At 48.2% G+C, this 25630-nt stretch overlaps 2 protein-coding genes across 7 annotated transcripts; both read left to right on the top strand.

Annotated features, from left to right (window-relative positions):
- The first annotated feature begins 506 nt into the window (after positions 1 to 506).
- Positions 507 to 18206, top strand: nat10 (N-acetyltransferase 10). 5 transcript variants are annotated; one of them, XM_035395740.1, is made up of 29 exons: positions 507 to 744; positions 1168 to 1297; positions 1410 to 1501; positions 1667 to 1838; positions 1940 to 2062; positions 2169 to 2230; positions 2688 to 2802; positions 3230 to 3337; positions 4061 to 4194; positions 4453 to 4546; positions 4783 to 4881; positions 5278 to 5414; positions 6283 to 6407; positions 6678 to 6828; positions 7687 to 7783; positions 8074 to 8190; positions 8436 to 8537; positions 8799 to 8873; positions 9077 to 9193; positions 9590 to 9723; positions 10198 to 10246; positions 10721 to 10811; positions 11145 to 11255; positions 11435 to 11607; positions 12010 to 12129; positions 12738 to 12836; positions 12933 to 13006; positions 13425 to 13505; positions 15969 to 18206. In XM_035395740.1, exons 2-29 carry the CDS (start codon positions 1184 to 1186, stop codon positions 16090 to 16092), a joined length of 3090 nt encoding a protein of 1029 aa, XP_035251631.1. In that variant the 5' UTR covers positions 507 to 744; positions 1168 to 1183; the 3' UTR covers positions 16093 to 18206. The 5 variants fall into 5 exon arrangements, with proteins under 5 accessions (XP_035251631.1, XP_035251632.1, XP_035251629.1 ...); XM_035395741.1 differs by having other exon boundaries at positions 507 to 753; XM_035395738.1 differs by having other exon boundaries at positions 507 to 858.
- si:dkey-10o6.2 (uncharacterized protein LOC100124608 homolog) lies at positions 16676 to 24860 on the top strand. Of its 2 annotated transcripts, XM_035395746.1 has the most exons (8): positions 16676 to 16821; positions 17163 to 17311; positions 19248 to 19369; positions 19549 to 19615; positions 20109 to 20265; positions 22707 to 22852; positions 23661 to 23771; positions 24225 to 24860. In XM_035395746.1, the coding sequence occupies exons 1-8, from the start codon at positions 16701 to 16703 to the stop codon at positions 24402 to 24404; spliced, it is 1053 nt and encodes a 350-aa protein (XP_035251637.1). In that variant the 5' UTR covers positions 16676 to 16700; the 3' UTR covers positions 24405 to 24860. The 2 variants fall into 2 exon arrangements, with proteins under 2 accessions (XP_035251637.1, XP_035251639.1); XM_035395748.1 differs by lacking the exon at positions 16676 to 16821 and having other exon boundaries at positions 17073 to 17311.
- The last annotated feature ends 770 nt before the right edge of the window (positions 24861 to 25630 follow it).

Below are 25630 nucleotides of genomic sequence, written 5' to 3'. Positions count from 1 at the left end.
AGACATAAATCGAAATGCAAAATTGATCCGGCTGAAATAGCGCCCCTACTCGCAAGCTTTTGGATGCTCTGACCCCGATCATTCCTGGCACCTCATCACGAATGCCAAACAGTTCTGTGATGCCAACCAATACCTAAACACCGTACCACCCGCTCATTTCCGCTAACCAGAAGTAGCCTTACGACAGCAATGTCCCAACACAAAAAATAGTCAAGCAACTTACATTATAACATAAAAAGAACTGCATAAATTGGGACACAGCTGTGAAACCAGAAAACAAAAACGAGTGCTGCCTTTAAAAACACATTCTGTGGCAGACGCGTGTTCACATTTCACAACCCAGAATCATAATAACTTCAATTATTTATTAATTATTTTGGTCGACCTTTTATCTTGGTTTAATTTGTATTTGTCATGCAAATTTGGAATTATGTTTCGAGAAGAAAAATTACGTAAATGCAAATTCAAAATCGCACCATTAACAGCTACCCTAGATATTTTGAATGTAGGCCTGTGCGTAGTAGAATGTCTACGGCGTATATCGACAAGAGAATTTGCTAATTATTTACAGTGCTATAGAATACCCTTCGCTAGGGCTGTTTCGTTTCAGTTCGCCTCTCGGCATAGAGCGTACCTCGCGGTGACCAGCTTCATCTTGTTTTCTGTCAGGCAATCGCTACGGACAGCTGCGCAGGACCTTACGGGTCCTTCATCGTGTTGGGTCCTAAAGTGATGTTGCTCCACGTGAGTCTGGTAAAGAGCCGGATGATTATGTTGTAATTTTTGAACTGGGTTTTAAATCTACTTCACTTAAAGATTTTCTTTAACGTCACCGTATTTAGTGGATGACAAAGTGAGGTACGTCTGATGAAGTACACGACATCGCGTGTTGGTTAATGCTACATGCAGAAATTGGCGTTTGTAGCGAGCTGATATGACGCAGTTGACTTGATGTCTAAATGATGCATATTACTTGCCAGCTTGTGTTTTAGCCTGTAGTTTAGACAAGACAGCTTTTCTCCTGTCTTATCACCCACGCATTCGTGCCGTTTCGTGCACAGCGTTTTATTTTAGTACACAAGGTGGGGAGCTGGCTTGCTTGTTGGGTTTGTTACAGGTCTAACCGCCCTCCGTTAATGCTTGTGTCGTGTCTCCAATTGCCGGCAGCTCTCCAGTCGCGACAATGTCAGCATTTCGGAAGAAGGTGGACAATCGGATCCGCGTCCAGATCGAGAATGGTGTGGCGGAACACCACCGGACCTTATTCGTTGTAGTCGGCGATCATGGCAGAGATCAGGTGAAGCCATTGGCGTATTCTTCGCTTGGTGAAATCGTCGAAATTTTTTAAGGTCTTGTTGGGCAGTGCTGGCGTACATTCCTAACCGTCTCACCACTCTTCTGCGCTTCAGGTGGTCATTCTGCATCACATGCTCTCCAAAGCCACCGTCAGAGCGCGACCGTCGGTCCTGTGGTGCTACAAGAAGGAGCTGGGCTTTAGCAGGTGAACTTCAGTTGTGTTGTCGCTCGTGCGGAGTGCATTGGGTGTATGGTCACCGTATGCACGTGCGTTATCTTGCGTTTTTTTGGATAGGCCTTGCCATAGGCAGGGGTGAGCGTCACTGACGTTCGATATTTTCTTCTCTTCCCCCCAAAAAATGGTTAAAAGTCACCGCAAGAAGCGGATGCGACAGCTCCAGAAAAAGATTAAAACGGGTACCCTTAACCTGAAGCAGGATGACCCATTTGAGCTGTTCATCGCCGCGACCAACATCCGCTACTGCTACTACAACGAGACTCACAAAATCCTGGGAAACACCTACGGCATGTGCATCCTGCAGGTGATTCACTTACTCGTGCGCTACACAACTGAGCTTTCGAAGGTGTGCTTTTCTGGCGGGGTTGAACTACGATTGTTTTCCTGTCTTCAATCTTCCTAAAGGACTTTGAAGCCCTGACTCCCAATCTACTGGCACGCACCGTTGAGACTGTAGAAGGAGGGGGAATTGTGGTCATTTTACTGAGGACCATGAACTCACTGAAGCAGCTGTACACAATGACAATGGTATGGTCCGTTGACTGGCATCAGCAGCACAGTGGTGCATTTGGCATATTTCAGAGTTTTAGGATGATTGCTTTTCCCTGTGTGAATCACACCTGTGTTTTCTCAGGATGTCCACTCTCGCTATCGGACAGAAGCGCACCAGGATGTTGTCGGGAGATTCAATGAGAGGTGGGTTTTTTTTCCCAGATTGCTATGAATGGAGAAGCTGAGGATGGTGTTGAGCGCCGTGTTTCTGAAGGCTGCTAGGCGGCTTGCCCAGCTGCAGTGTTGGGTTTTATGTGTGACGCACCCCCCCCCCCCCCCCAGGTCCGGTATCGAGTCCTCATGGTGCGGGCGGCCACAGCTGTTGGCAGCCCAGCAGGTCAGCGCGTTATTGGCTGTCGGATCATCAGTGGAGGAGGGGCTTAATGTGACTTGTTCAGTCTTCTCTGGTCTGGCACACCCAGAAGCTCATGAAGTGCGACTGTGCAGCTCAGCTGGGGGGTTGCAGAGTGACAATCTGTGGTGCTTTGTAGGAAATGTTATAAAGGCCCCCATTAGTTAGAGAATGGGTCCATCTGGGAGATGTTTAGATCTGAGAGGATTTTGGTTGTTTCCTTGACAACATTCTGTGTGTGCTCTCCAGGTTCATTCTGTCTCTCTCCTCCTGCAAAACCTGCGTTGTCATTGACGACCAGCTCAACGTCCTGCCCGTCTCCAGCCACATTGCCAACATCAAACCAGTCCCACCCAAGACCCAGGTAAGCCTTGTCCAAATCCCAGTTAGGCCTTGCCAAATACACAGGGAGGCCCCGTCCAGAGGTAGGCACTGCCCAATACAAAGATAGGGGCCCTCTGTCCCACAAGGAGCCGTGGAATGGTTGTGCTGTGATTCTCTGTATAACTGCTCCTGGGTTAAAAAGAGCAAGATAAGTGAAACGGTATGGTAATGCCAGGCCCGGGTCATATTCATACTCTCAAAAGTGTGCCTCTTTATACTCTGGGAATATGTGGAAATGCTCCTGCGTATCCCTGAGAATCCTCATTGAACGCGGTAGTGACCAAAACGTACAGCTGTGTGCGGGGGGAGTAGAGTGTGGCAGACCTACCCGTGTTAGGAACATGCGGTGAGCTGGTTTCCTGTGCGAAGCGTCCTCAGTGCAGGTTTGTCTTGCTCTGTGGTAACAGGAGGACGGGCTGTCTCCGCGGGAACTGGAGCTGAAGGAACTGAAGGAGTCTTTGCAGGACACACAGCCGGTCGGGGTCCTGGTGGACAGCTGCAAGACTCTGGACCAGGTCAGCGACCCTCCTGTACCTGCTAAATCTACAGCACGCTGTTTCTACACCTGTTACACCTACAGCACACCCACTGTTCCTATACCTGTTACAGCTACAGCACGTCCACTGTTCCCTATACCTGCTGCAGCTACAACACGTCCCAATGTTCCTTATACCTGTTACAGCAGCAGCACTTACACTCATATTAAACACGTTTTACACACCCTTTACACAACCTGTTACACACCCATTACACGCTGGTTACAAACTGGTTACAACAGCAGCAGCTCTTACACACCCGTTACACACCTGTGGTGCACCCGTTACATGCGTGTTACAGCAGCAGCACTCTTACACACCCGTTACACGTCCATTACACACCCGTTACACACCCGTTACACGTCCATTACACACCCGTTACACACCCGTTACACGTCCATTACACACCCGTTACACACCCATTACACACGTGTTACACACCCGTTACACACCCGTTACACGTCCATTACACACCTGTTACACACCCGTTACACACCCGTTACACGTCCGTTACACACCCGTTACACACCCGTTACACACCCATTACACACCCGTTACACGTCCATTACACGTCCATTACACGCCCGTTACACGTCCATTACACGCGCATTACAGCCGCTCGGTCTCCCGGCTGAGCTGACTGCTTTGCCCTTTGCCCCCCCGCCCCCCCCCCCCCCCCCCCCCCCCCCCCCCGTGCTCCAGGCCAAGGCGGTGCTCAAGTTCATCGAGGCCATTTCGGAGAAGACCCTGCGGAGTACCGTGGCTCTCACTGCCGCCCGTGGGCGGGGCAAGTCCGCTGCCCTGGGATTGGCTATCGCTGGGGCCGTGGCGTTCGGGTGAGCTCCTCCCCATCTCCCTTCCTGTGTGTCATGAAGATGTATTTAGAAAGTCCTAGAAAATGTTGTCATGGTAAAACACTAGTTTTCCCGACTTTATCATGTAAACATAGTCCTGGCTATTATGCCTGGAAGAAACTTTTGGATATCATACATTCATAGATAGATATAGTTTAAGTGTAAATGTTAAAAAGTCATGACAAGCGTCAAATTGATTTGAATGTGAGCGCTGTGACACGTTTCTCCTCACTTCCTCAGATACTCTAATATCTTTGTGACGTCACCGAGCCCCGACAATCTGCACACCCTGTTTGAGTTCATTTTCAAGGGTTTCGATGCCCTTCAGTACCAGGTAGCGTGCCTGTCTGTGCATGCTCGTGTGCGTGTGCCTGTGTATGTGCACGTGTGTATGTAATCACTCATCACATGAATGTATTTTTATGTCCGTAGAAATTCTCTGTACAGTTTTTCATTGGGGAAAAAAATGGGTTTGGGGTTTCTATTCACGTATTGGCACACACATTGTTGTTAAATAGTACTCATGAGTTTCTCTGTGGACAAGCTGGATGTGTGGTGTTCTGTACACAGGAGCATCTGGACTATGAGATCATCCAGTCGCTGAACCCAGAGTTTAACAAGGCCGTGGTGAGAGTGAACATCTTCAAAGAGCACCGGCAGACCATCCAGGTAACGCGCAGGCTCCGCCCTCTGCTGTTTCCATGGCGACAGAATGCTGTTTCCGTGGTCCTTGTACGTCAGCCCCGTGCTCCAGTGTGGGCTTCTGTTTCCTCAGTCTCAGGTTCACCTCTGAAGCTCTTTGGCTTACAAGGCTTTGCATAGAATGTGCTACACTGACAAATTATCATCATTATCATTGGCACATATTGGGCACTAGGAGAATCATTATTGGTGTGTTATGTTATGATGGTATGGTAATAACTTCAGTACTTACGAATGTTGTTGTTATTGGAATTTTGTTTATGATTGTTAATGTGCACACGACGGTGGAGGGTTAGAATACCAGTGTGGACTCCAGCAGGGGGCCTGTGGCCTAACTGTGACCTTTGACCTTTAACCCCCCAGTACATCCACCCGGCGGACGCGGTGAAGCTGGGGCAGGCGGAGCTGCTGGCCATCGACGAGGCGGCGGCCATCCCCCTGCCGCTGGTGAAGAGGCTGCTGGGACCGTACCTGGTGTTCATGTCCTCCACCATCAACGGGTCAGTGAGCCGCGCCCCGCCCCGCCCTGCCCCGCCCAGCGCGGGCGATGGGGCCTCCTGACTGACAGGGACCTCAGTGTGACTGATGGGTCCCTCACAGGCCTCTCAGTGTGACTGACAGGCTGACAGTGTGATTGACAGGCCCCTCGCTGTGATTGACAGGCTGACAGTGTGATTGACAGGGTGACAGTGTGATTGACAGGTCCCTCAGTGTGATTGACAGGCCCCTCGCTGTGATTGACAGGGCGACAGTGTGGTTGACAGGCCCCTCGCTGTGATTGACAGGGCGACAGTGTGGTTGACAGGCCCATCGCTGTGACTGACAGGCTGACAGTGTGATTGACAGGCCCCTCGCTGTGATTGACAGGGCGACAGTGTGGTTGACAGGCCCCTCGCTGTGACTGACAGGCTGACAGTGTGATTGACAGGGTGACAGTGTGATTGACAGGTCCCTCAGTGTGATTGACAGGCTGACAGTGTGATTGACAGGCTGACAGTGTGATTGACAGGCTGACAGTGTGATTGACAGGGTGACAGTGTGATTGACAGGTCCCTCAGTGTGATTGACAGGCTGACAGTGTGATTGACAGGCCCCTCGGTGTGACTGACAGGCTGACAGTGTGACCAATAGGCCCCTCAGTGTGATTGACAGGCTGACAGTGTGACTGACAGGTCCCTCAGTGTGATTGACAGGCTGACAGTGTGACTGACAGGTCCCTCAGTGTGATTGTCAGGCCGACAGTGCGATTGACAGGCCACTCAGTGTGATTGACAGGGCGACAGTGCGATTGACAGGCCGACAGTGCGATTGACAGGCCCCTCGCTGTGATTGACAGCCTGGCTGACGGGTGCTCCTGTACCCCCGCAGGTACGAGGGGACGGGTCGCTCTCTCTCCCTCAAACTGATCCAGCAGCTCCGGCAGCAGAGCACAGACAGCCAGCAGAGCCTCTCTGCCGAAAACAAGACCTCCACCTCCGCCCGGCTGGCAGCAGGTACCCAGCACTGCCCCCGAGTCACCCACCGCCCACACAGTGTGCTATGTTATCTAGCAGTGGCTGTGTGTTAGAGCTGTGTTTGGTGTGTATTGTGTTATCTAGCAGCTATAGTAGCTGTGTGTTAGAGCTGTATTTGGTGTGTATTGTGTTATCTAGCAGCCACAGTATCTGTGTGTTAGTTAAAGCTGTATTTGTGGTGTTACCTAGCGGCCACAGTATCTGTGTCCAGCCACTGTGTGGCGCTCTCACTGCTCCTCTGCTCCACAGCCCGCACGCTCCACGAGGTCTCCCTCCACGAGTCGATCCGATACGCCCCCGGCGACGCCGTGGAGAAGTGGCTGAACGACCTGCTCTGCCTGGACTGCCTCAGCGTCCCCCGAATCATCTCCGGCTGCCCCCTCCCCCAGACCTGCGACCTGTATCCTCCTGCTGCGCGGGGCGCTATATCCCACCTCCTCTTTCTCCTCCTCCTCATCTTCCTCTTCCTCCTCCTCTTCCTCCTCATACTCTTCTTCCTCATCTTCCTCCTCCTCCTCTTCTTCCTCATCCTCCTCCTCGTTTTGAGACATATATGTTTGTGCTCTGTGTCTCTAAAGTGTATAGCAGTCTCTGTGTCTCTAAAGTGTATAGCAGTCTCTGTGTCTGTAAAGTGTATAGCAGTCTCTGTGTCTCTAAAGTGTATAGCAGTCTCTGTGTCTCTAAAGTGTATAGCAGTCTCTGTGTCTCTAAAGTGTATAGCAGTCTCTGTGTCTGTAAAGTGTATAGCAGTCTCTGTGTCTCTAAAGTGTATAGTAGTCTCTGTGTCTCTAAAGTGTATAGTAGTCTCTGTGTCTCTAAAGTGTATAGCAGTCTCTGTGTCTGTAAAGTGTATAGCAGTCTCTGTGTCTCTAAAGTGTATAGTAGTCTCTGTGTCTCTAAAGTGTATAGTAGTCTCTGTGTCTCTAAAGTGTACAGTAGTCTGTGTCTCTAAAGTGTATAGTAGTCTCTGTGTCTCTAAAGTGTACAGTAGTCTGTGTCTCTAAAGTGTATAGTAGTCTGTGTCTCTAAAGTGTATAGTAGTCTCTGTGTCTCTAAAGTGTATAGCAGTCTCTGTGTCTCTAAAGTGTATAGTAGTCTCTGTGTCTCTAAAGTGTATAGTTGTCTCTAAAGTGTATAGTAGTCTCTGTGTCTCTAAAGTGTATAGTAGTCTGTGTCTCTAAAGTGTACAGTAGTCATCCTGTGACTGACGTGTTCTAGCCGAGCTGCCCGTTGTGTTCCTTAGCGCCCCCTGGTGTAGATACTATGTGAACAGGGACACGCTGTTCTGCTACCACAAGGCCTCCGAGACCTTCCTGCAGCGGCTCATGGCCCTGTACGTGGCCTCGCACTACAAGGTGAGTGCTCCCGCGGAGGGGCGTGGCTCTCCGTTTCCTGCAATCTGATTGGTCCCACCGAGTTTTAACCGGAATTTTGTTAGGCCAGGGTAAAGGGTGAACGATAAGCACGAATGGCACCTGCGTACTACCGTACACCTGCATCTCAGAGACAGCATTTACACCAATCAGGTTTTTAGTGTTATGCTTCTAAATGAGCATTAAAATAGAACAAACACTGGGATCTAAATACGGAGTAAATAAGGATGGATGTGGATGTTTTCGCTGAATTTTCTCTCTCCGGGTTTTAGAACTCCCCCAACGATCTCCAGATGCTCTCCGACGCCCCCGCCCATCACCTCTTCTGCCTGCTGCCCCCCGTCCCGCCTACCCAGAATTCACTGCCTGAGGTCCTGGCGGTTGTACAGGTGAGACCTCTTCCTTCAACACTTAGAGTTCTGAACACAGATAGGAGCTGAGTTTGTGTGGGGGGGCTCTAAACACACTGGTCCAGTGTGTGGATGGGTCCCATGGTTCAGCATCTATCCTGTGACAGTGCCAGCTGCCGCTGACTGCTTTAATGGGGGGGTACATATTTTGGGGGGGGGGGGGGTAGTAGCGGACCGGGGGTTGGATCTCACCTGTCTCCCTCCGTCCCTCCCGCCCACCCCAGGTGTGCCTGGAGGGGGAGATTTCTCGCCAGTCCATCATGAACAGCCTGTCCCGGGGGAAGAAGGCCTCTGGGGACCTCATCCCCTGGACCGTTTCGGAACAGGTAAGGCGCAGTCCCATTTCGGAACAGTTACAGCACGTCCCATTACAGAACAGGTACGGCGCAGTCCCATTAATTTATCACCTGTGTGGCCCATGGCGTTTCTGGGGCTCCCTGTCCAGCGTCTTGTTTTTGGGGCTCCTTGTCCAGTGTCTCGTTTTTGGGGCTCCCTGTCCAGCGTCTCGTTTTTGGGGCTCCCTGTTCCCTGTCCAGTGTGACATGCTGCTTGCTGTGTCAGTCAGTCAGCTTGTGTTCTCCCCACAGTTCCAGGACCCCGATTTCGGCAGCCTCTCTGGAGCGAGGGTGGTCCGCATCGCCGTGAACCCCGATTATCAGGGGGTAAGTCCCCCCCCCCCCCCCCCGCACACTCCTGCTCCCCCACTCACCCGTACCTCCTCACCCCCACACCCCCACACCTCTGCACACCCGCGCACAGAGCCTGCCGCACCTCTGTTTTTGCGTGTCCGTTCGGGCGTTTGTGTGGTCAGAGCGGGAGGGGGCGGGCCCGTGTGTTTGACGGCACGCCTGCGTCTGCGTTGCAGATGGGCTACGGCTCCCGCGCGCTGCAGCAGCTGCAGCTGTACTATGAGGGCCAGTTCCCCTGCCTGGAGGAGTCTGCGCAGACGGCTGCCAGCCAGATCACGCCCGTCTGCAGCGAGGTGAGCCCGCGCTCCCCGTGCTCCGAGACGCTGATTTACCCTGCCCTGCATTCACATATTAATCACACACCGTGTTGTGTGTGTGTGTGTGTCTGTGTCTGTGTTTGTGTGTGTGTGTGCGTACTTGTTGCATGTGTGTGTGTATGCACGTATTGCGTTGTGTGTGCGTGCTATGTGTATGTGTGTGCATGTGTGTGCTTGTGTGTGTGCGTGCTATGTGTGTGTGCGCGCGCGTGCGGTGCGGTGTGTGTGTGTCTTAAATGTGCGTGTGTGTGTGCATGGCGTGTGTGTGTGTGTGCGCATGTGTGCATGTTGCGTGTGTGTATGTGCGTATTGCGTTGTGTGTGTGTGTGCTTGTGTGTGTGTGTGTGTGTGTGTGTGTGTATGTACACTCAGGCTGTGAGCCTGCTGGAGGAGGTGGTCTCTCCCAGGAAGCACCTCCCCCCGCTGCTGCTGAAGCTGAGCGAGCGCCCGGCCGAGAAGCTGGACTACCTGGGCGTGTCCTACGGGCTGACATCACAGCTGCTGAAGTGAGTCACGCATCCAGGCTCCTCCCACGTGTGTCTGCGGAGTTCTGCCGTCGAGCGTTTCTGAAGACCCTGTGAAAAACCCTGTTCTGCCATCATGAATAAGACATTTTACCTTCGGGAGATTACATTACATTACATTACATTACAGGCATTTAGCAGACGCTCTTATCCAGAGCGACTTACACAACTTTTACATAGCATTTTACATTGTATCCATTTATACAGCTGGATATATACTGAAGCAATTTCGGTTAAGTACCTTGCTCAAGGGTACAATGGCAGTGTCCTACCCGGGAATCGAACCTGCGACCTTTCGGTTACAAGCCCAGTTCCTTACCCACTGTGCTGCACTCCGTCCTTATATTAGATTTCCTGCTTGACTGAAGGATGGATTTAAATGATAAGAATAAAAACTTTGGAGCCCGGTATTTCGTCAGGAATTTTCTCAGCCCTCCTGTTCTGCCCTTTTCCCAGGTTCTGGAAGCGGGCCGGATTCGTTCCCGTGTATTTGCGCCAAACCCCTGTAAGTCCCGCCGGTTTCCTCGCCTCTGATTGGCCCTGCTGCTCTGCCCAAACGCGAGCACGGGTCTTTGTGAGATCTTAAGGCACCCGCTTCACTGCTTTTGGGGGGTGGGGGGGTGCACGCCTGTATTTGTGTGTGGGAGGCGTGAAGGTGTATTGCGGAAGGTTCTGTGGACACACCTGCTTTCACTGTGTTTGTGTGCTTCTCAGAATGACCTGCAGGTGGGGCAGTTGTGCACGTTTTTGTTTTTTTGTTTTTCTTTTGTTCTGTTTTGTTCACGTTCTCAGACAGGGATCGACTTGTTCTAGTTTGGTGCCTGAATGTAACCCTTTTTGTCGATATTAAATGTGAAACAGAGTGTCACTCTGTTGCCTGTGCTGTTTCTCTCGGGGCCTTGTCATGTGAGCTTTTCAGTAAGTGGCTTTTCCAAATTCATGAATGAATGAATGAATGTAAATGGGTGTAATTCCTCAGAATGACCTGACGGGGGAGCACTCGTGCGTGATGCTGAAGGAGCTGAACTCGGAGGAGGAACAGGGCCAGTGGCTCTCTGCTTTCTGGAAGGGTGAGGAGTGCCACGGATTTCGTAAACTTACCAGATACTCCACTCCTGTCTTCCTCCCGTCCATCTGCTTCTTAATGACGGACAGTTCTGCTTGGTAATGGGAGGTTCTGGTGCTGTATTACTGTACTGGGCAGGGGGCGGGACATAAAAATACTGAGGTCAGGGTCTGGTGGGTCCCTGCCTGGGGAGTCCGCACGACCATCCTACTACACCCCCCCCCCCCCCCCCCCCCCGCCAATCCCCCCAGCTGCTCCCACCTTAATCTTCTGCACCCACCCAAACGCTGCGCCCCCCCGAAACACTGACAGCGCCCCCTCATCCTGTGTCCCGCAGACTTCCGCCGGCGCTTCCTGTCTCTGCTGTCCTACCAGTTCCGCAGTTTCCCCCCGAGCCTGGCGCTCAACATCCTGCAGAACAGGAACGCCAAGCAGGACGTCCCGTCAGGTGGGTCCCCCTTAACCGCACCGCTGCCCCTCTGCCGGACCCACAGCCCACCCAGGAAACAGATCCACCGGAATTACGTCCTTGAAACTCAAAGAATTTAATCTTGAAGTGTTATCTGAAAGTGGAAGGAAGGTGTTAATTAGCCCCTCCCCCTCCCTCTCTCTGCCCCCCCCCCCCAGCGCTCTCGAACCCTGAGCTAGCCGCTCAGTTCAGCCCCTACGATCTGAAGAGGCTGGAGATGTACTCCAGGAACATGGTGGATTACCACCTCGTCATGGACATGATCCCTGCCGTCGCCAGAATGTTCTTCCTCAAACAGCTGGGGGACATCTCCCTGTCCGCTGCTCAGTGTGTAAGTCTGTCAGCACCGTGTGTGTGAGGGAGAGAGTGAGGATCTGTGTGTGTGTGCGTGTGTGTGCGCGTGTGTGTGTGTGTGTGTGAGAGAGAGAGTGAGGATCTGTGTGTGTGTGCGTTTGTGTGTGTGTGTGTGTGTGTGAGGGAGAGAGTGAGGATCTGTGTGTGTGTGTGTGTGTGTGTGAGGGAGAGAGTGAGGATTTGTGTGTGTGTGTGTGTGTGTGTGTGTGTGTGTGTGAGGGAGAGAGTGAGGATTTGTGTGTGTGCGTGTTTGTGTGTGTGTGTGTGTGTGTGTGTGAGGGAGAGAGTGAGGATCTGTGTGTGTGAGGGAGAGAGTGAGGATTTGTGTGTGCACGTGTGTGTGTCTGCATGTGTGTATAACAGTATCCGCTTGCTCCAGGCGCTCCTGTTGGGAATAGGGTTGCAGCATAAGACTGTGGATGAGCTGGAGAAGGAGATACAGCTCCCCAGCAGCCAGATTATGGGCCTGTTCAACCGGCTCATACGCAAGGTGGTGCAGGTGAGAGAGAGCACAGACACGCACGCACACACACACACACACACACACACACAAAGATCCTGACTCTCTCACACACATACGCGCACACACGCGCACACACATGCACGTACACATGCGCGCACACACATGCACGTACACATGCACGCACACACACACACGCATGCACGCGCGCGCACACACACACAGATCCCGACTCTCTCACACGCATACGCACATGCACGCGCACACACTCACACACATGCGCACACACGCACACATGCACACACACACACACACACACTCACATGCACGCACGCACACACACACACAGATCCTGACTCTCTCACACACATACGCACATGCATGCACGCGCGCACACACACACACACACAGATCCCGACTCTCTCACACACACACTCACACACATGCGCGCACACACACTCACACACATGCGCGCACACACACAGACACACTTAGAAGTGTCTTTTATAATTAGTCTGCATTTCGTGGCATCATCATATGTGTGTAAATGAACTTGGGTAGCTTTGGATTTATTTCAGTGCACCCAGATGAGCTAAAAATGTACAGAAGTGAATTGTTGATGAGCAGAAGTGCTTGTGCCTCCACAGTACTTCAACAGCATACAGGAGACCGCCGTAGAAGCAGAGATGGCGGTGTCCAAGGAAATCGCCATGGAGCCGACCGCCCGGACGCTCAGCGAGGACCTGGTACGTTCTGAATGGGCTGATGGGAGGACGGGGATATGCATGTGAGCACCCCCCCCCCTCCCGACCGAACCCTAACTCCCTTTGGACTTTTCACAGGATGAGGCTGCCAAGGAGTTCCAGGAGAAGCACAAGAAAGACATGGAGCAGATCAAGGAGATGGACCTGACACAGTAAGTGCGCTTGTGGGCGGAGTGTCGCAGTAAGTGCGCAGTGGGCGGAGTCGCACAGCAAGGGCGGAGCATTTAAAGTTGTCTCATTTTTGTCAACTGTGTATGTCTGTCCCAGGGACTCATTCCGAGCCTGTTTGTGATGAGTCTGTCTGACATGCAGATTCCTAGCTTGTTTGTGACATCACAGATTGTGAGCTTGTTTGTGACAACGCAAATTGTGAGCCTGTTTGTGAGCCTGTTTGTGACATCACAGATTCCTAGCTTGTTTGTGACATCACAGATTCCTAGCTTGTTTGTGACATCACAGATTGTGAGCCTGTTTGTGACATCATAGATTGTGAGCCTGTTTGTGACATCACAGATTGTGAGCCTGTCTGTGACGGAGCTCTGGAGAGTGATGCTGCTCTCCCATGTGCAGGTACATGATCCGGGGCGATGATGAGGAGTGGGATCAGGTGCTGAAGAAGGCTGGCCAGACCGCCATCATCAGCATAAAGAGGCAAGTTGACCTTCAGCAAGCCGTCTGTGCAAATGGAACTAAAGCAAGGCTTCCTGTCATAAGAAGTCTTGAGATTGCTGCTCTTAGCTGGCCAGCTCTTCAGTAGCGCTCTTTTTCTGTGTCTGCTGTGCTCCCGGTCTCAGCCCCCGTACTGTGCTGTGGAACACACCCTCTGAGCACCTGGGCTGATCGCTTAACATGAACCAGGTGCGCGTGTTCTCCCCGCCAGTGGGTGTGGCTGAGACTAATCCGATTCTCTGACAGACTGAATGCCAAATTCTAAAGAATTTTTTCTAAAGAATTTGTCTCCCCCTATGTTGAAATTAGTTCTGTGTTCTTTAAGAAAGAGCGTATGGAATTTCCTTTGTAAAATAAGAACGTTTTGTTCCGAAGTCTAGAACAATAGCAATTTATTAACAAAGCGAGAGTGGCCTAAATTGCAGCGTGAAACATGCTGGTGAAAACCAAGGTAGATCAGTTACAGCAATACTGTGTTGCTCAAGCACCAGCTCGATACCCCTTTCCCAGAACAAAATGTACCAATAAGGTGGCGGCTAACCTAATGGTCATGTAGCTCCATCTGCACATCTGCTCCCTTTTAATCGAGACTCAGTGCTCCCCCCTGTGTGCTTCCACATCTCTGACCGGTGTATCCCAAATCCGCATTCATGTGCACTGATGCTGATTACATTAACCAAGTGGTCATTGTCACCTGTGTGCGCGAGCGTGCGTGCATGCATGTGTGTGTGTGTGTGCGTGTGCATGCGTGTGTGTGCGTGCATTCAAGTCAACACCCAGGCATACTGAAGCAGATTAGATCAACCGAATATTCCTAACAAGAGTCATCTTTAGGAACATCGTACTTGTACTACATTATATTACAGCAGACCTGCCAACCTGCACGCATTTTGTGTAGCAACCACGCAAATCTTTGTCAAAATACGCAGGTACGAAATGCCAGCTGAAACTACGCAAAAAAATATATTATTGTAATTTAATTACGGAAAACAATCAATTAATACAAAACAATACCGTACATTTATTCGGTATTTAAACTACATCCCTCGGATTGAACCAGATGCTACGACCTTGTGCTTGTGGTTCTGTAACCCCTCCCCGACCCACTCAACATCCACTGATACGCAGCGGTACTTTATTATCCACCGAGGCGTAATACCAGAAGTTCCTCGCAAAATATCAGGAGCAATGGCCGTGCCTCCGCCCCTCAAAACGTCCGTTTTGCACATTGTGCAATTAGGATTTTGACATTAGCCACCAAGGAGCTTCAGGTAATAGTTTAGCTAAACCTCTAGTTACAAAGGCCTACATTCCTAGATAATTCTTCATTTGAAAATTTTTTTTTTTTTCATTAGGCCTATATGATGTGTGCCTATATAAGCTGATTCAATTATTTAATTATTAAATAAAAATGGAAATCATGAACAGAAACTTGGTTTTATTCATAATTGACAGTGTTTTACATTACAACATAAGTTTCTGTAAATACTTGAAAATGAAAACGTTACAATATACAAAATAAATTATTTCCATTTTTATTTTTATTTTTTTATTATTATTTTTTTTCTATAGATTGCGTTGTTGCCGTTCTCGTTGTTAGTGTTAATCAGTTTAACCATCAGGGTCCAAGTTGAACTATGCGGTTGTTCCCTGCACTTGGACCGGTACTTCTCTCTAGGGGTTTCGTCATACTTGTTCCTGGTTATGGTTATACACTTTGTTGTACGTCGCTCTGGATAAGAGTGTCTGCCAAATGCCTGTAATGTAATGTAATGTATTAAATAATTGAATGCTATTCACTTAACTGATGGTTATCAGTTTGTATAAGCACACACATCATATAATGAAATATTAATCATGAAAAAATTGTTTTAAGCAGGCGTACTCGAACGTTTGACTTGCAAGTGTATCATAATATAGCCCAGTGCAGTGCGAGTGATATTTTAGAATCGGGCCAAATTGTACAATTTTGCCTGATCACTTCAACAGTCAAAACTAGAGTTATGAAGAAAGGCTTGTGTGTGCGTGCAAAGCGAAGTGGTGCGAAAGCATGTGAACTAAGCGTTACACTGACTATTGTGGTACTCAAAATATTTTCCTAAGGTTGGCACGTCTGTTACAGGCATTTAGCAGACTCTCTTATCCAGAGCGACTTAAACGTCTTTTTACGCAGCATTTACATTATGTCCATTTATACAGCTGGATATATGCTGGAGCAATGCAGGTTTAAGTACCTTGCTCAGTGTCCTAACCAGGAATCGAACCTGCGACCATTTAGGTTGTTAGATTACCCATTGTATTATACTGCGCTGCCATGCTACGTGCTTGGATTGAGATGTAAAAGGGGGGCGGAACTCAGCTGTGTGATTTGTAACATGAGAGATGGGGTTTGAGCAGTGTCCACTCTTACCGGCCATTTTCTAACCCCTGCCCTGTTATCCACAGTGACAAGAAGAGGAAGCTCGACGGAACCAAAATGGAGCAGTGGCAGAACAAGAAGGCGAAGAAACAAGGGAAGGACAAACAGGGGAAGGAGAAAAAGGGGAAATATGGCAAATTTGGCAAATAAAAGCCAGGCACGCAGTCACATGAAAACATGCAGGTGTAATCAAGTATGATCATGTCAGTGTGAATTGAGGGGGGTCGACGATCGATTTGCTTGTATCATATGATTTGGGCAAACAATGCATTGGCTGGATTTAACCTGTTGAGTTTTATTAGTTCTTTCCTGAATATATTTCACATCACTCTTGTTGGAAATTCTTTGTAAAGTGACTTTTACAGGCAGAATTAATAAATTATGATTTTTTTTTAAAGAAAAAACTCCTGGTGAAAGGTTTTGCGTGTGTATAATCGTATTTACCAGCGTTCCGAAAGCGATGTTTGCGGCTTGACCGATGACATTTACAGTAGCTTTGCCTGGCGTCTAGACGTCTTTAGACGCATGCAGTACTGGTAGATTAGCGACCCCACAAAAGCCGCTCCCTCTCTAAAGCCGAGTGCTTGCCGCGCAGAGTTTATTCGGCTCTCTTATTTAAACACTAGAATAATATCTAGTGATACATCTGTTCAGTTTGGTTGGGTTTGTTTGACTCTCATCTCATTCACGCAGAATAGCTGCACGATGCGAGTCGCTGCGCGTGCCTCTTGGAGTTGAACGGTTGCCAAATGTCCTGAATGTTCCCCGTTTTTTTCCGTGGAGTTCACGGGAACGCAACAAAGTCCTTATTCTTTCTAGGACATCAAGTCAAACTGCATATCATCACAAATCTAGCGGACCGTACCAAACTGGGTCGCGGTTAGTAATGTTACGTTACTTTTGAAAAAACTGAAAAATCTTGAAGTTGGTGTTGGTTGATCTAGTCCGTGCGTTGTGACGCGATTAGTTCTGAGTCAGGGAGTGCGCCTAGATGCGTTTTTATAAGCAGCGAAAGGCGCTCAGCCGTGAACACTCAGGAAGAAAGTCAGAGTAGAAGTTGATTTTTCTGTAAATAATCCACGGAGTATAAGTGGTACCTGCTATTTCTGTGCATCCACAGACTATTAATTCGGAGCTTTCGTATTTTTGAGACTAGACTGGACCACCTTTTATTTACGGTTTCAATTTATATTAAAATATCTTTGTCGCAATGAATATAGGCCTACCCGTAGTTGACTTCGATGCATACAGGCTTGGAGTTGACGATGTAGCGGATGAAAAATTGGATGTCTTGGCCAAGGAGCTGAAAACGGCTTTTACTGAAGTTGGATTTGTGTACCTGAAAAATAACGGCATTTCTCAACAAGAGGTAAATGGCTTGTGACAAGGCTAATTTACGTGCGCGTGTAGCCTATGTGTATGCATGTACTAATTTACGCAGATAATATATAGTTTAGCAGTATTAAATTGTACTTCAGACTTGGCACAGTTAGTAGCCGCTTAAGTTGCATTCATAATTTAATCGAGCTGGATACAATTAAAACCAATTCCGCGCAGTATGATCTTACATTCACACCACCTATTCTGTATGATTGTCATATAGGTGCGGGGTAATTATAATAGCAAATGAAAACACCCTATAATGTGCTTCGGCTAGGCTACACTGGTTTTTTTCTGCACATACTAATGTTAATCAAGGAAACGCATTTCCAGTAGTAGCATAAAGCCAGCCAAATCCTCAAATGATGAAATTATTCATGGAAAAAAACTGCGTGAACCTGCACGCACAAGCAACTTAATAACTTACAGTGAAGTGCATTTTAACGCTCAAATTGATGAGGAAAGCTACTTTCGTTTGTTTCTCAACTCTCGAGTAAGTTTTCTACAAAGCAAATAGTCCACTTTACAGACCTGTCTGGTGTGTGCTGATAAATACCTAGGAGCAGGTGGCTGTTTACCTTCCATTTAATCGCTTGGAGCATCCAGAGGATGAGGGTGTCAACACAGCAAGCAAATTAGCTGCACACATTTAAGATTAAACACGTTGAGTAAAATTAAGAAATATTAAACACTATTTAAAATTCATAAGGTTTTCCCAAAAGGACACAACATGTAGATGGTTTCCAACACCATCTAGTGTCCCTCATCTCCGAATCTGAAGCCCTCGTTTTCTAGATGGCATTCTGCAAACATAACTGCAAAAAAAAAAAAAAAAAAAAAAAATTTAAAAGCACGGCATTGGTTATGGCAAGTCAGAGTCGACATAACTAACAGCTGTTCCATTTATACACAAGGGGACATCATGTTTTTTGGTCACCTAGCATCCAATTCCCGGTATAATACATTACATTACATTACAGGCATTTGGCAGACGCTCTTATCCAGAGCGACGTACAGCAAAGTGTATAACCATAACCAGGAACAAGTATGACGAAAACCCTAGAGAGAAGTACCGGTCCAAGTGCAGGGAACAACCGCATAGTTCAACTTGGACCCTGGTGGTTAAACTGATTAACACTAACACAACGAGAACGGCAGAATACATTGCTGGATCACAATAACGTTTCAAGAAGAAATGCTTTTTTTAAATGATGTTTGATTTGAAATATTTCCCGCAAAGGTTATGTTGATCCGTTCTTTTAGGAGGTAGTAGTAGAGGACTGCAAACAATTACAAATGTACAGACCTGAAGTAGGTTAGCCACATTGTGCATTGAGGTATTTGACCGTGTTGCATTTATCAAGCGCTACATTTTTGGCGACTTTCCACAACATTTAGTTTCTAAGTTCGGAATTTAGGTTTCCATTCTGCCCTTTACTCGAAAACAGCGAAATATCTCGGATTGGCGTCACCTTTTTCTAAGAATTTATTGTCAAGGAAATTGTTGCGCAACTGCACAGACCGTCCATATAATAGACTATGGTTCGTGAAAAAATTTAAAAAATAAATACATTTAAAAAAACGCAAAATCTCCTAAATTTGGGGCTTTGTGTTGTGCGTACGTGACGTTGCTTGTGTATTCTGTCTGTTTAAATCAGGTCAGAAGGTACAGAAGTTAATTTTTATAAAGGCTGAGAGTAAGTGGTCTTTGATTTTTTCTGTTTGAAACCCTGAAAAGCATGCATCCCTGATTACGGCTGCATAGGCCGTAACTTGGCGGGATGGCCTACCTGTCATCCCAATAAATACCTTTGCGGGATGGCATGTCCTACCTGCCATTCCCATAAATATTACGTTTATTATTATTATTATTGTTTTTGTTGTTGTTGCTGTTATTGTTATTTATTCTTTCATTTTTCTTTGAGGTTGATGCCATAATGGACATTTCGGAGAATTTTTTCCTGCTGCCTGACAAAGAGAAGATGCCTTTCCGCAGGGGAAACTACTCCGAAGTCAACCACGGCTGGGTATGCGCCGGAAGCGAAAGGTATCTGTCAGGCCCTCTCTTCGTAACGGAGAGAGCACGTGCTTCTCAGCAGATCGTTTTAGTTGCATCGGTCGCGCATTTCAATATAAAAATACTATTATACACCATGATTATATAATAATAGCCTATAATATGTCTTAAAGCTGTTCTCGTTGTCCCTTTCACTCATGCTCTCGCAGGTTAAATCCCCAGCGCGCTTCCGACCTGAAGGAGGCTTTCAACATCACGACCTTAAATCCCAACGTGGTAACAACCCCTGAATCTAACTACATTAAAAATTACGGGCATTTCACGGAAGCTCTTATCCAGAGCGACTTTACCCACCCAAGTTTGGCATGATTCACGTGTCCATTTACGCAGCTGGACGTTTACTGAAGCAATTCAGCTTAAGAACCTTCCTGAATGGGCACGAGGGCAATGTCTGCAACCTTCATGTCAGGAGCCCAGTTCCCCGAACTGTTATACTAATAATAATTGTAGAAAAAACTACAGATTTCATCTCCATTACACATTTCTTGTTTTTTTTTTGTTTCTGTCATTCAACCTAGTATGATTATAATTATAATAACAATTACCATCCTTGCTATTGATTGTTAATATTGTCATTGTCTGGTTTTACGATTATTGGTTTTTATGAAACCTGTGTCAGTTTTTGTTAGTCCCGTGTTATGAAGAGTAGGTGAATGGTAACCTGTATGATTAAGATGTGTGTGTGTGTGTGTGTGTGTGTGTGTGGCAGAAGTGGCCCTCAAATGACGTGGTTCCAGATTTCCGGGAGAAGCTGCTCTCTTTCTTCCAGCGCTGTAAAGACCTCTCTCTACGTGTGCTACGAGTGCTGGAGCTCAGCCTGGGTGTGGCTCCAGACGTCTTTCTTGGCAAACACAGCATGGTAGGGGGTGAGTAGTGGTGGGTCGGTGGTGAGTAGTAACCCAGGGCTGGGGGTGAGTAGGGCCAGGTTGTGGTGAGTAGGGTTGGGTCAGGGGTGAGTAGGGCCAGGACAGGGGTTAGTCGGGCTGGGTCGGGGGTGAGCAGGGCTGGGTTAGGGGTGAGTAAGGGCAGGTCTGGTTGAGTACAGGTGGGTCGGGATGAGTAGCACTGGGTTGGGGGTGAGTAGCACCCGGTCGGGGGTGAGTTACCCCCCCTATGGCACATACTGTAGACCTATCTGTAGCAAGCTGTCCTGGCCTACAGCCATCGTCCTCTCCCACTCAAACACCCATTGATAGGGAATAACCCCACTGCCCACTCCTACTAAAAGACCCATCTATAGGTAATAATCCCACTCCCACCCAATGACTCATCTATAGGTAATAATCCCACTGCTCACTCCCACTCAAAGACCCAACTATAGGGAGTAACCCCACTGGCCAAAGCCACTGTACTACAAAAACGGCTCTACAGTAATTAAACCCACCCCAACTCACCACGGAGTACAGTCCTCTGGCTAGTGTCAACACCTGAATATTGCTGGAAATAAATAGATGTTTGAAAACTGTCAGCAATGTGCAGGAAAACTACCCAGATGGCTCCTAGAATCAGTATTGGACTCGGATCTGAAACTCCTCCACAGGGAGCAAACACCCAGGTTTCCATTGCTTTTCACATATCTGGCATGCATCCATGTGGCCCCTGCGAGAACAAGACACCCTGTTCCCTTCCGTGTGTGTGTGTATCATGTGCTTGAATGTCTGGTTCTGATTGGAGGCCAGATGAGGCTACAGACCCTAGGAGCCCCCAGTGCAGGAGCGGTGGAATGAGCTGCCCCCGCGGTTCTGCGAGTGGTGTTGGGCGGGTCGGTGTGTCCTCAGGCGACTCTGGAACGGCCATGCTGGCCCACTTAGCGATCCTTTATCTCACGTTCCCCCCCCCCCCCCCCCTCCCCCGGGCACTGTGAGAGAGGGGTCCTTGGAAGCTCTACTGCAGTATGTCGGCATCTGCATGAAATGTGGACCCTGTTACTTCTTTATTTACTTAACGGTGAAAAGAAAGAAAGGGAGAGTTTTCATTAGGCTATGGGGAATTCCAGGGTAACTGAGGTTAAAAATGCAGACTATTTTAATGGCCGTAAAGTCCATTAGACACTGATGGTTGTAAAAGTATATATCAGTCTTTATTGTGTAGCTCTATTGGACTTCACCATGCACTTATCCTGCAGTTGTAATGTTGGTTACAGTGGCCTTACCTCTGATAAATTACGTATTATATAGAAATGTTTAAAGTGTCCTTTTGAAGTGAAGATATTTCGGAACAGGACAGCTAGAAGACTTCTAGCTCCTTCTCCGCTTTACTGTTGATTTGACACTGTCGCATTAGTTAACTTGCTACCTAGATAGCTAGCAGAACACAGGGAAGTGTAAGGAAAGGGCACCAACTCAGAGAGGGAGGACACTTGACCGGTACTTGAAGTGGTCTGGCTGACAGTGTGGTATATGAGGTAGTTTAGGTGTGATGCAGGTGTATGTGGAAAGATACAGGTGTATGTGGAGAGATACGTGTGTGTGTGTGTGGAGATACAGGTGTATGTGGGGAAATGCAGGTGTGTGTGGGGAGATAGAGGTGAATGCGGGGAGGTACAGGTGTGTGTGTGGAGATACAGGTGTATGTGAAGAGATACAGGTGTATGTGGAGAGATACAGATGTATGTGGGGAGATACAGGTGTCTATAGAGAGATGCAGGTGTATGTGGACAGATACAGGTATATATGGACAGATACAGGTGAATGTGGATACAGGTATTTGTGGGGAGATGCAGGTGAATGTGGATACAGGTATATGTGGGGAGATGCAGGTGAATGTGGACAGATATAGGTGAATGTGGATACAGGTATATGTGGGGAGATGCAGGTGAATGTGGACAGATATAGGTGAATGTGGATACAGGTATATGTGGGGAGATGCAGGTGAATGTGGATGGAGGTGTATGTGGGGAGATGCAGGTGAATGTGGATAGAGGTGTATGTGGGGAGATACAGGTGAATGTGGATAGAGGTGTATGTGGGGAGATACAGGTATATGTGGGGAGATGCAGGTGAATGTGGATAGAGGTGTATGTGGGGAGATACAGGTATATGTGGGGAGATACAGGTGAATGTGGATAGAGGTGTATGTGGGGAGATACAGGTGAATGTGCACAGATACAGGTGAATGTGGATAGAGGTGTATGTGGGGAGATACAGGTATATGTGCACAGATACAGGTGAATGTGGATAGAGGTGTATGTGGGGAGATACAGGTATATGTGCACAGATACAGGTGAATGTGGATAGAGGTGTATGTGGGGAGATACAGGTATATGTGCACAGATACAGGTGAATGTAAAAGGTATGTTTTTGTGTAGAGGAGCAGAATGGCACCACGCTGCGCCTCCTGCACTACCCCCCAGTGAGACCGGAGTCTGTGAAAGAGGAGCAGGTGCGCTGTGGGGAACACTCCGACTTCGGCACCATCACCATGGTGTTCCAGGGCCCTGGGGGGGGCCTGCAGGTGTGTGCACGTGTGTGTGCGTGTGTGTGTCTGTCTGTCTGTTTGTGTGTGTGTGTTTGTGTGCATGGTGCTGTCTGTGCCTCTGTATTGTCTGTAGGCTGCATTACTGTCTGTCAGTGTTGTGTGTGATGCTGTCTGTGCCTGTGTATTGTCTGTAGGCTGCATTGCTCTCTGTCAGTGTTGTGTGTGATGCTGTCTGTGCCTGTGTATTGTCTGTAGGCTGCATTGCTCTCTGTCAGTGTTGTGTGTGATGCTGTCTGTGCCTGTGTATTGTCTGTAGGCTGCATTGCTCTCTGTCAGTGTTGTGTGTGATGCTGTCTGTGCCTGTGTAGTGTCTGTAGGCTGCATTACTGTCTGTCAGTGTTGTGTGTGTGGTGCTGTCAGTGCCCTTTTTCTGGCTGTAGGCTGCGTTACTGTCTGTCAGTGTTGTGTGTGTGGTGCTGTCGGTGCCCTTTTTCTGTCTGTAGGCTGCATTGCTGTCTGTCAGTGTTGTGTGTGTGGTGCTGTCGGTGCCCTTTTTCTGTCTGTAGGCTGCATTGCTGTCTGTCAGTGTTGTGTTTGTGTGTGTGTGAGTGAGTGTGTGTGAGTGTGTGTGTGTGTGTGAGTGTGAGTGAGTGAGTGAGTGTGAGTGTGTGTGAGTGTGAGTGAGTGAGTGAGTGTGAGTGTGTGTGAGAGTGAGTGAGTGAGTGAGTGAGTGAGTGTGTGTGTGTGTGTGTGTGTGTGTGTGTGTGTGTGTGAGTGTGTGAGTGTGAGTGTGCGCGTGCGGTGCGGTCGGTCGATGCCTCACAGTGTCTGTGCTCCCTGCCAGGTGCTGGATCGCACCGGAAACTACATCACCGCCCCCACCATTCCGGGCACCGTCCTCATCAACATCGGCGACCTGATGCAGCGCTGGACGGCCGACGTCTTCGTTTCCGCGGTGAGTCCCTCGGCGCGGCCGACAGCCGTCGCCCACCCTTCACCGAGCCGCGCTTTCCCCACGTCCTTCTCCTCGTCCGTCACGAGGGACGAGACGTCTCGGCCAAACGACGGCTACGCCTCGGGTGTTAATTCTAGGAAGATTTCGCGCTGAAGTCAGGAAGGATCATTTAACGCTCGGTTGTTAATCCCTGAGAGGTCGCGCAGTAAAGCAGAGGTCCCTGGAGGTGGTAAAATCCAGCGTTGAGGCAGTGCTGGACATTCTCTGCACAAACCGATCTATAGGTAATCCATGGGCTGAAAGACCAGCTTCAGCCATCATTCAATAAAATGTTAATCTGACAATATTAACTAGGTTAAATAAGTACAAGAAAGTACTCGTCACGCTCCCTTATGAAACAGTTTGGCCTCATTTTCATGCGCCTATGTTTTTATTTATTTTTATTTTTTTCAGATCCACAGAGTTTTGCTGCCACCTCCTGGCGATATGAGCACAAGACAGTCCATTGCCTTCTTTCTGCACCCGAATGATGACGCCCTAATAACATGTACCGACGGATCGGACAAATACCCCCCGGTAAACGCCCTGGACTACCTTAATGAGCGCTTCACCCACTCCTACGGGAAAAAGTAGAGCTCTACTTCTCCGTTTTATTATCATAGATTCAAAAAAAATCTTAAGCCCCGACTTTGCAAGTTAATTAAATGTAACACATTATGAATTTAAATATGACACTACCTTTCTGAATCTAACTATTGCTTTCCAGTGCTAGAGAATGTATCAGTTAATCTAAGGAATGTAATGCGTTTGTTGTGCACTCTTATAGTGAACCCCCAGGAAGGTAGGCTTGAGCTTTTAAAAATTAAAATAAATTAATAAATGTGAGCTATTTTAAATCACGAGATAAACGAGGAATGCTTGTTAATTTCCCATGCTCTGTATTTAGAGTTGCTGCTTTTTGTAACAGTGGAGGTTCCCTTTAAATCCCGATGATCTAAAATGTAATTTGTTGGAATCAGTGAAAGGAAACAGTAAAAAGACAGAGGGGGGAAAGAGGCCTTGAATTAAATTTGCTTTATCTTCCCTTGAGCCAAGTACAGCCATGTTGATTCATTTCAGATGAATGGTGAACAAAAAAGAAACCAAATAATGCTATATATATATATATATATATTTTTTTTTTTTTTTTTTAAACCATTGCACCTAAAACCGTACGGGGGGGGGGGGCTAGGCAGATTCACACACAATCCCTTAGCACACTTAACCCAGCTGCTTCTGAAATGTGCAGTTGAGAAGACATTTATTTTGCCCAAAATGTAGCCACTTAATTTTTTTTACGAGGGAGTTCAGATCCAGAAAAGAGGGAGAACGGCATCGCTCGCCGTTATTTAGTTCGTTACGACTGTATCGTTATTCTCTTCCACTCGCGCGCGGTATAGCGGTTTCACGCAGACTAATACAAGCGACATCAGAAACGAAAGGGCTGCGCATATTTACGCTACGGCACGGCTTCCTTAACGCGATGTCTGAACACTGGCGAGGGAGAGAGTGAGAGTTAATGAGTTCATTAATCTCCTGTCGGGTGAATCTACAGCGAGCTCTGTCTCGCGGTTCTGCTAACCGGAGTTAAACACTGATTGGCTATGAGTAACTGAGGTCATAGTCGTGCCCTCCATCCTCACTGAACTGCGAAGCTAACCATCCCAGTAAATGTAAGCATGTGGAACACTTACGTAAAGAAATGGGGAACATTTCGGTCCATTTCAGTTTAACCCTGAACATACACAATCCTATGGTTTTACCTCAATATATAACAATGCTGATTACATTACATTTCGGATTTAGGAAACCGAAGCAAC

This window comes from Anguilla anguilla, chromosome 16, assembly GCF_013347855.1.
Source record: "Anguilla anguilla isolate fAngAng1 chromosome 16, fAngAng1.pri, whole genome shotgun sequence".
Classification (NCBI taxonomy): domain Eukaryota; kingdom Metazoa; phylum Chordata; class Actinopteri; order Anguilliformes; family Anguillidae; genus Anguilla; species Anguilla anguilla.
This window is presented reverse-complemented; position numbering and strand designations above follow the sequence as displayed.

Coding starts and splice junctions, on each gene's coding strand:
- si:dkey-10o6.2 (XM_035395746.1), top strand. CDS start 16,701: ATGTTCCCCGTTTTTTTCCGTGGAGTTCACGGGAACGCAACAAAGTCC. Junction 20,266..22,706: donor CAAACACAGCATGGTAGGGG/GTGAGTAGTGGT, acceptor GTTTTTGTGTAG/AGGAGCAGAATGGCACCACG. Junction 22,853..23,660: donor GCCCTGGGGGGGGCCTGCAG/GTGTGTGCACGT, acceptor GCTCCCTGCCAG/GTGCTGGATCGCACCGGAAA.
- nat10 (XM_035395740.1), top strand. CDS start 1,184: ATGTCAGCATTTCGGAAGAAGGTGGACAATCGGATCCGCGTCCAGATC. Junction 3,338..4,060: donor GCTGCAAGACTCTGGACCAG/GTCAGCGACCCT, acceptor CCCGTGCTCCAG/GCCAAGGCGGTGCTCAAGTT. Junction 8,874..9,076: donor TGAACCCCGATTATCAGGGG/GTAAGTCCCCCC, acceptor TCTGCGTTGCAG/ATGGGCTACGGCTCCCGCGC.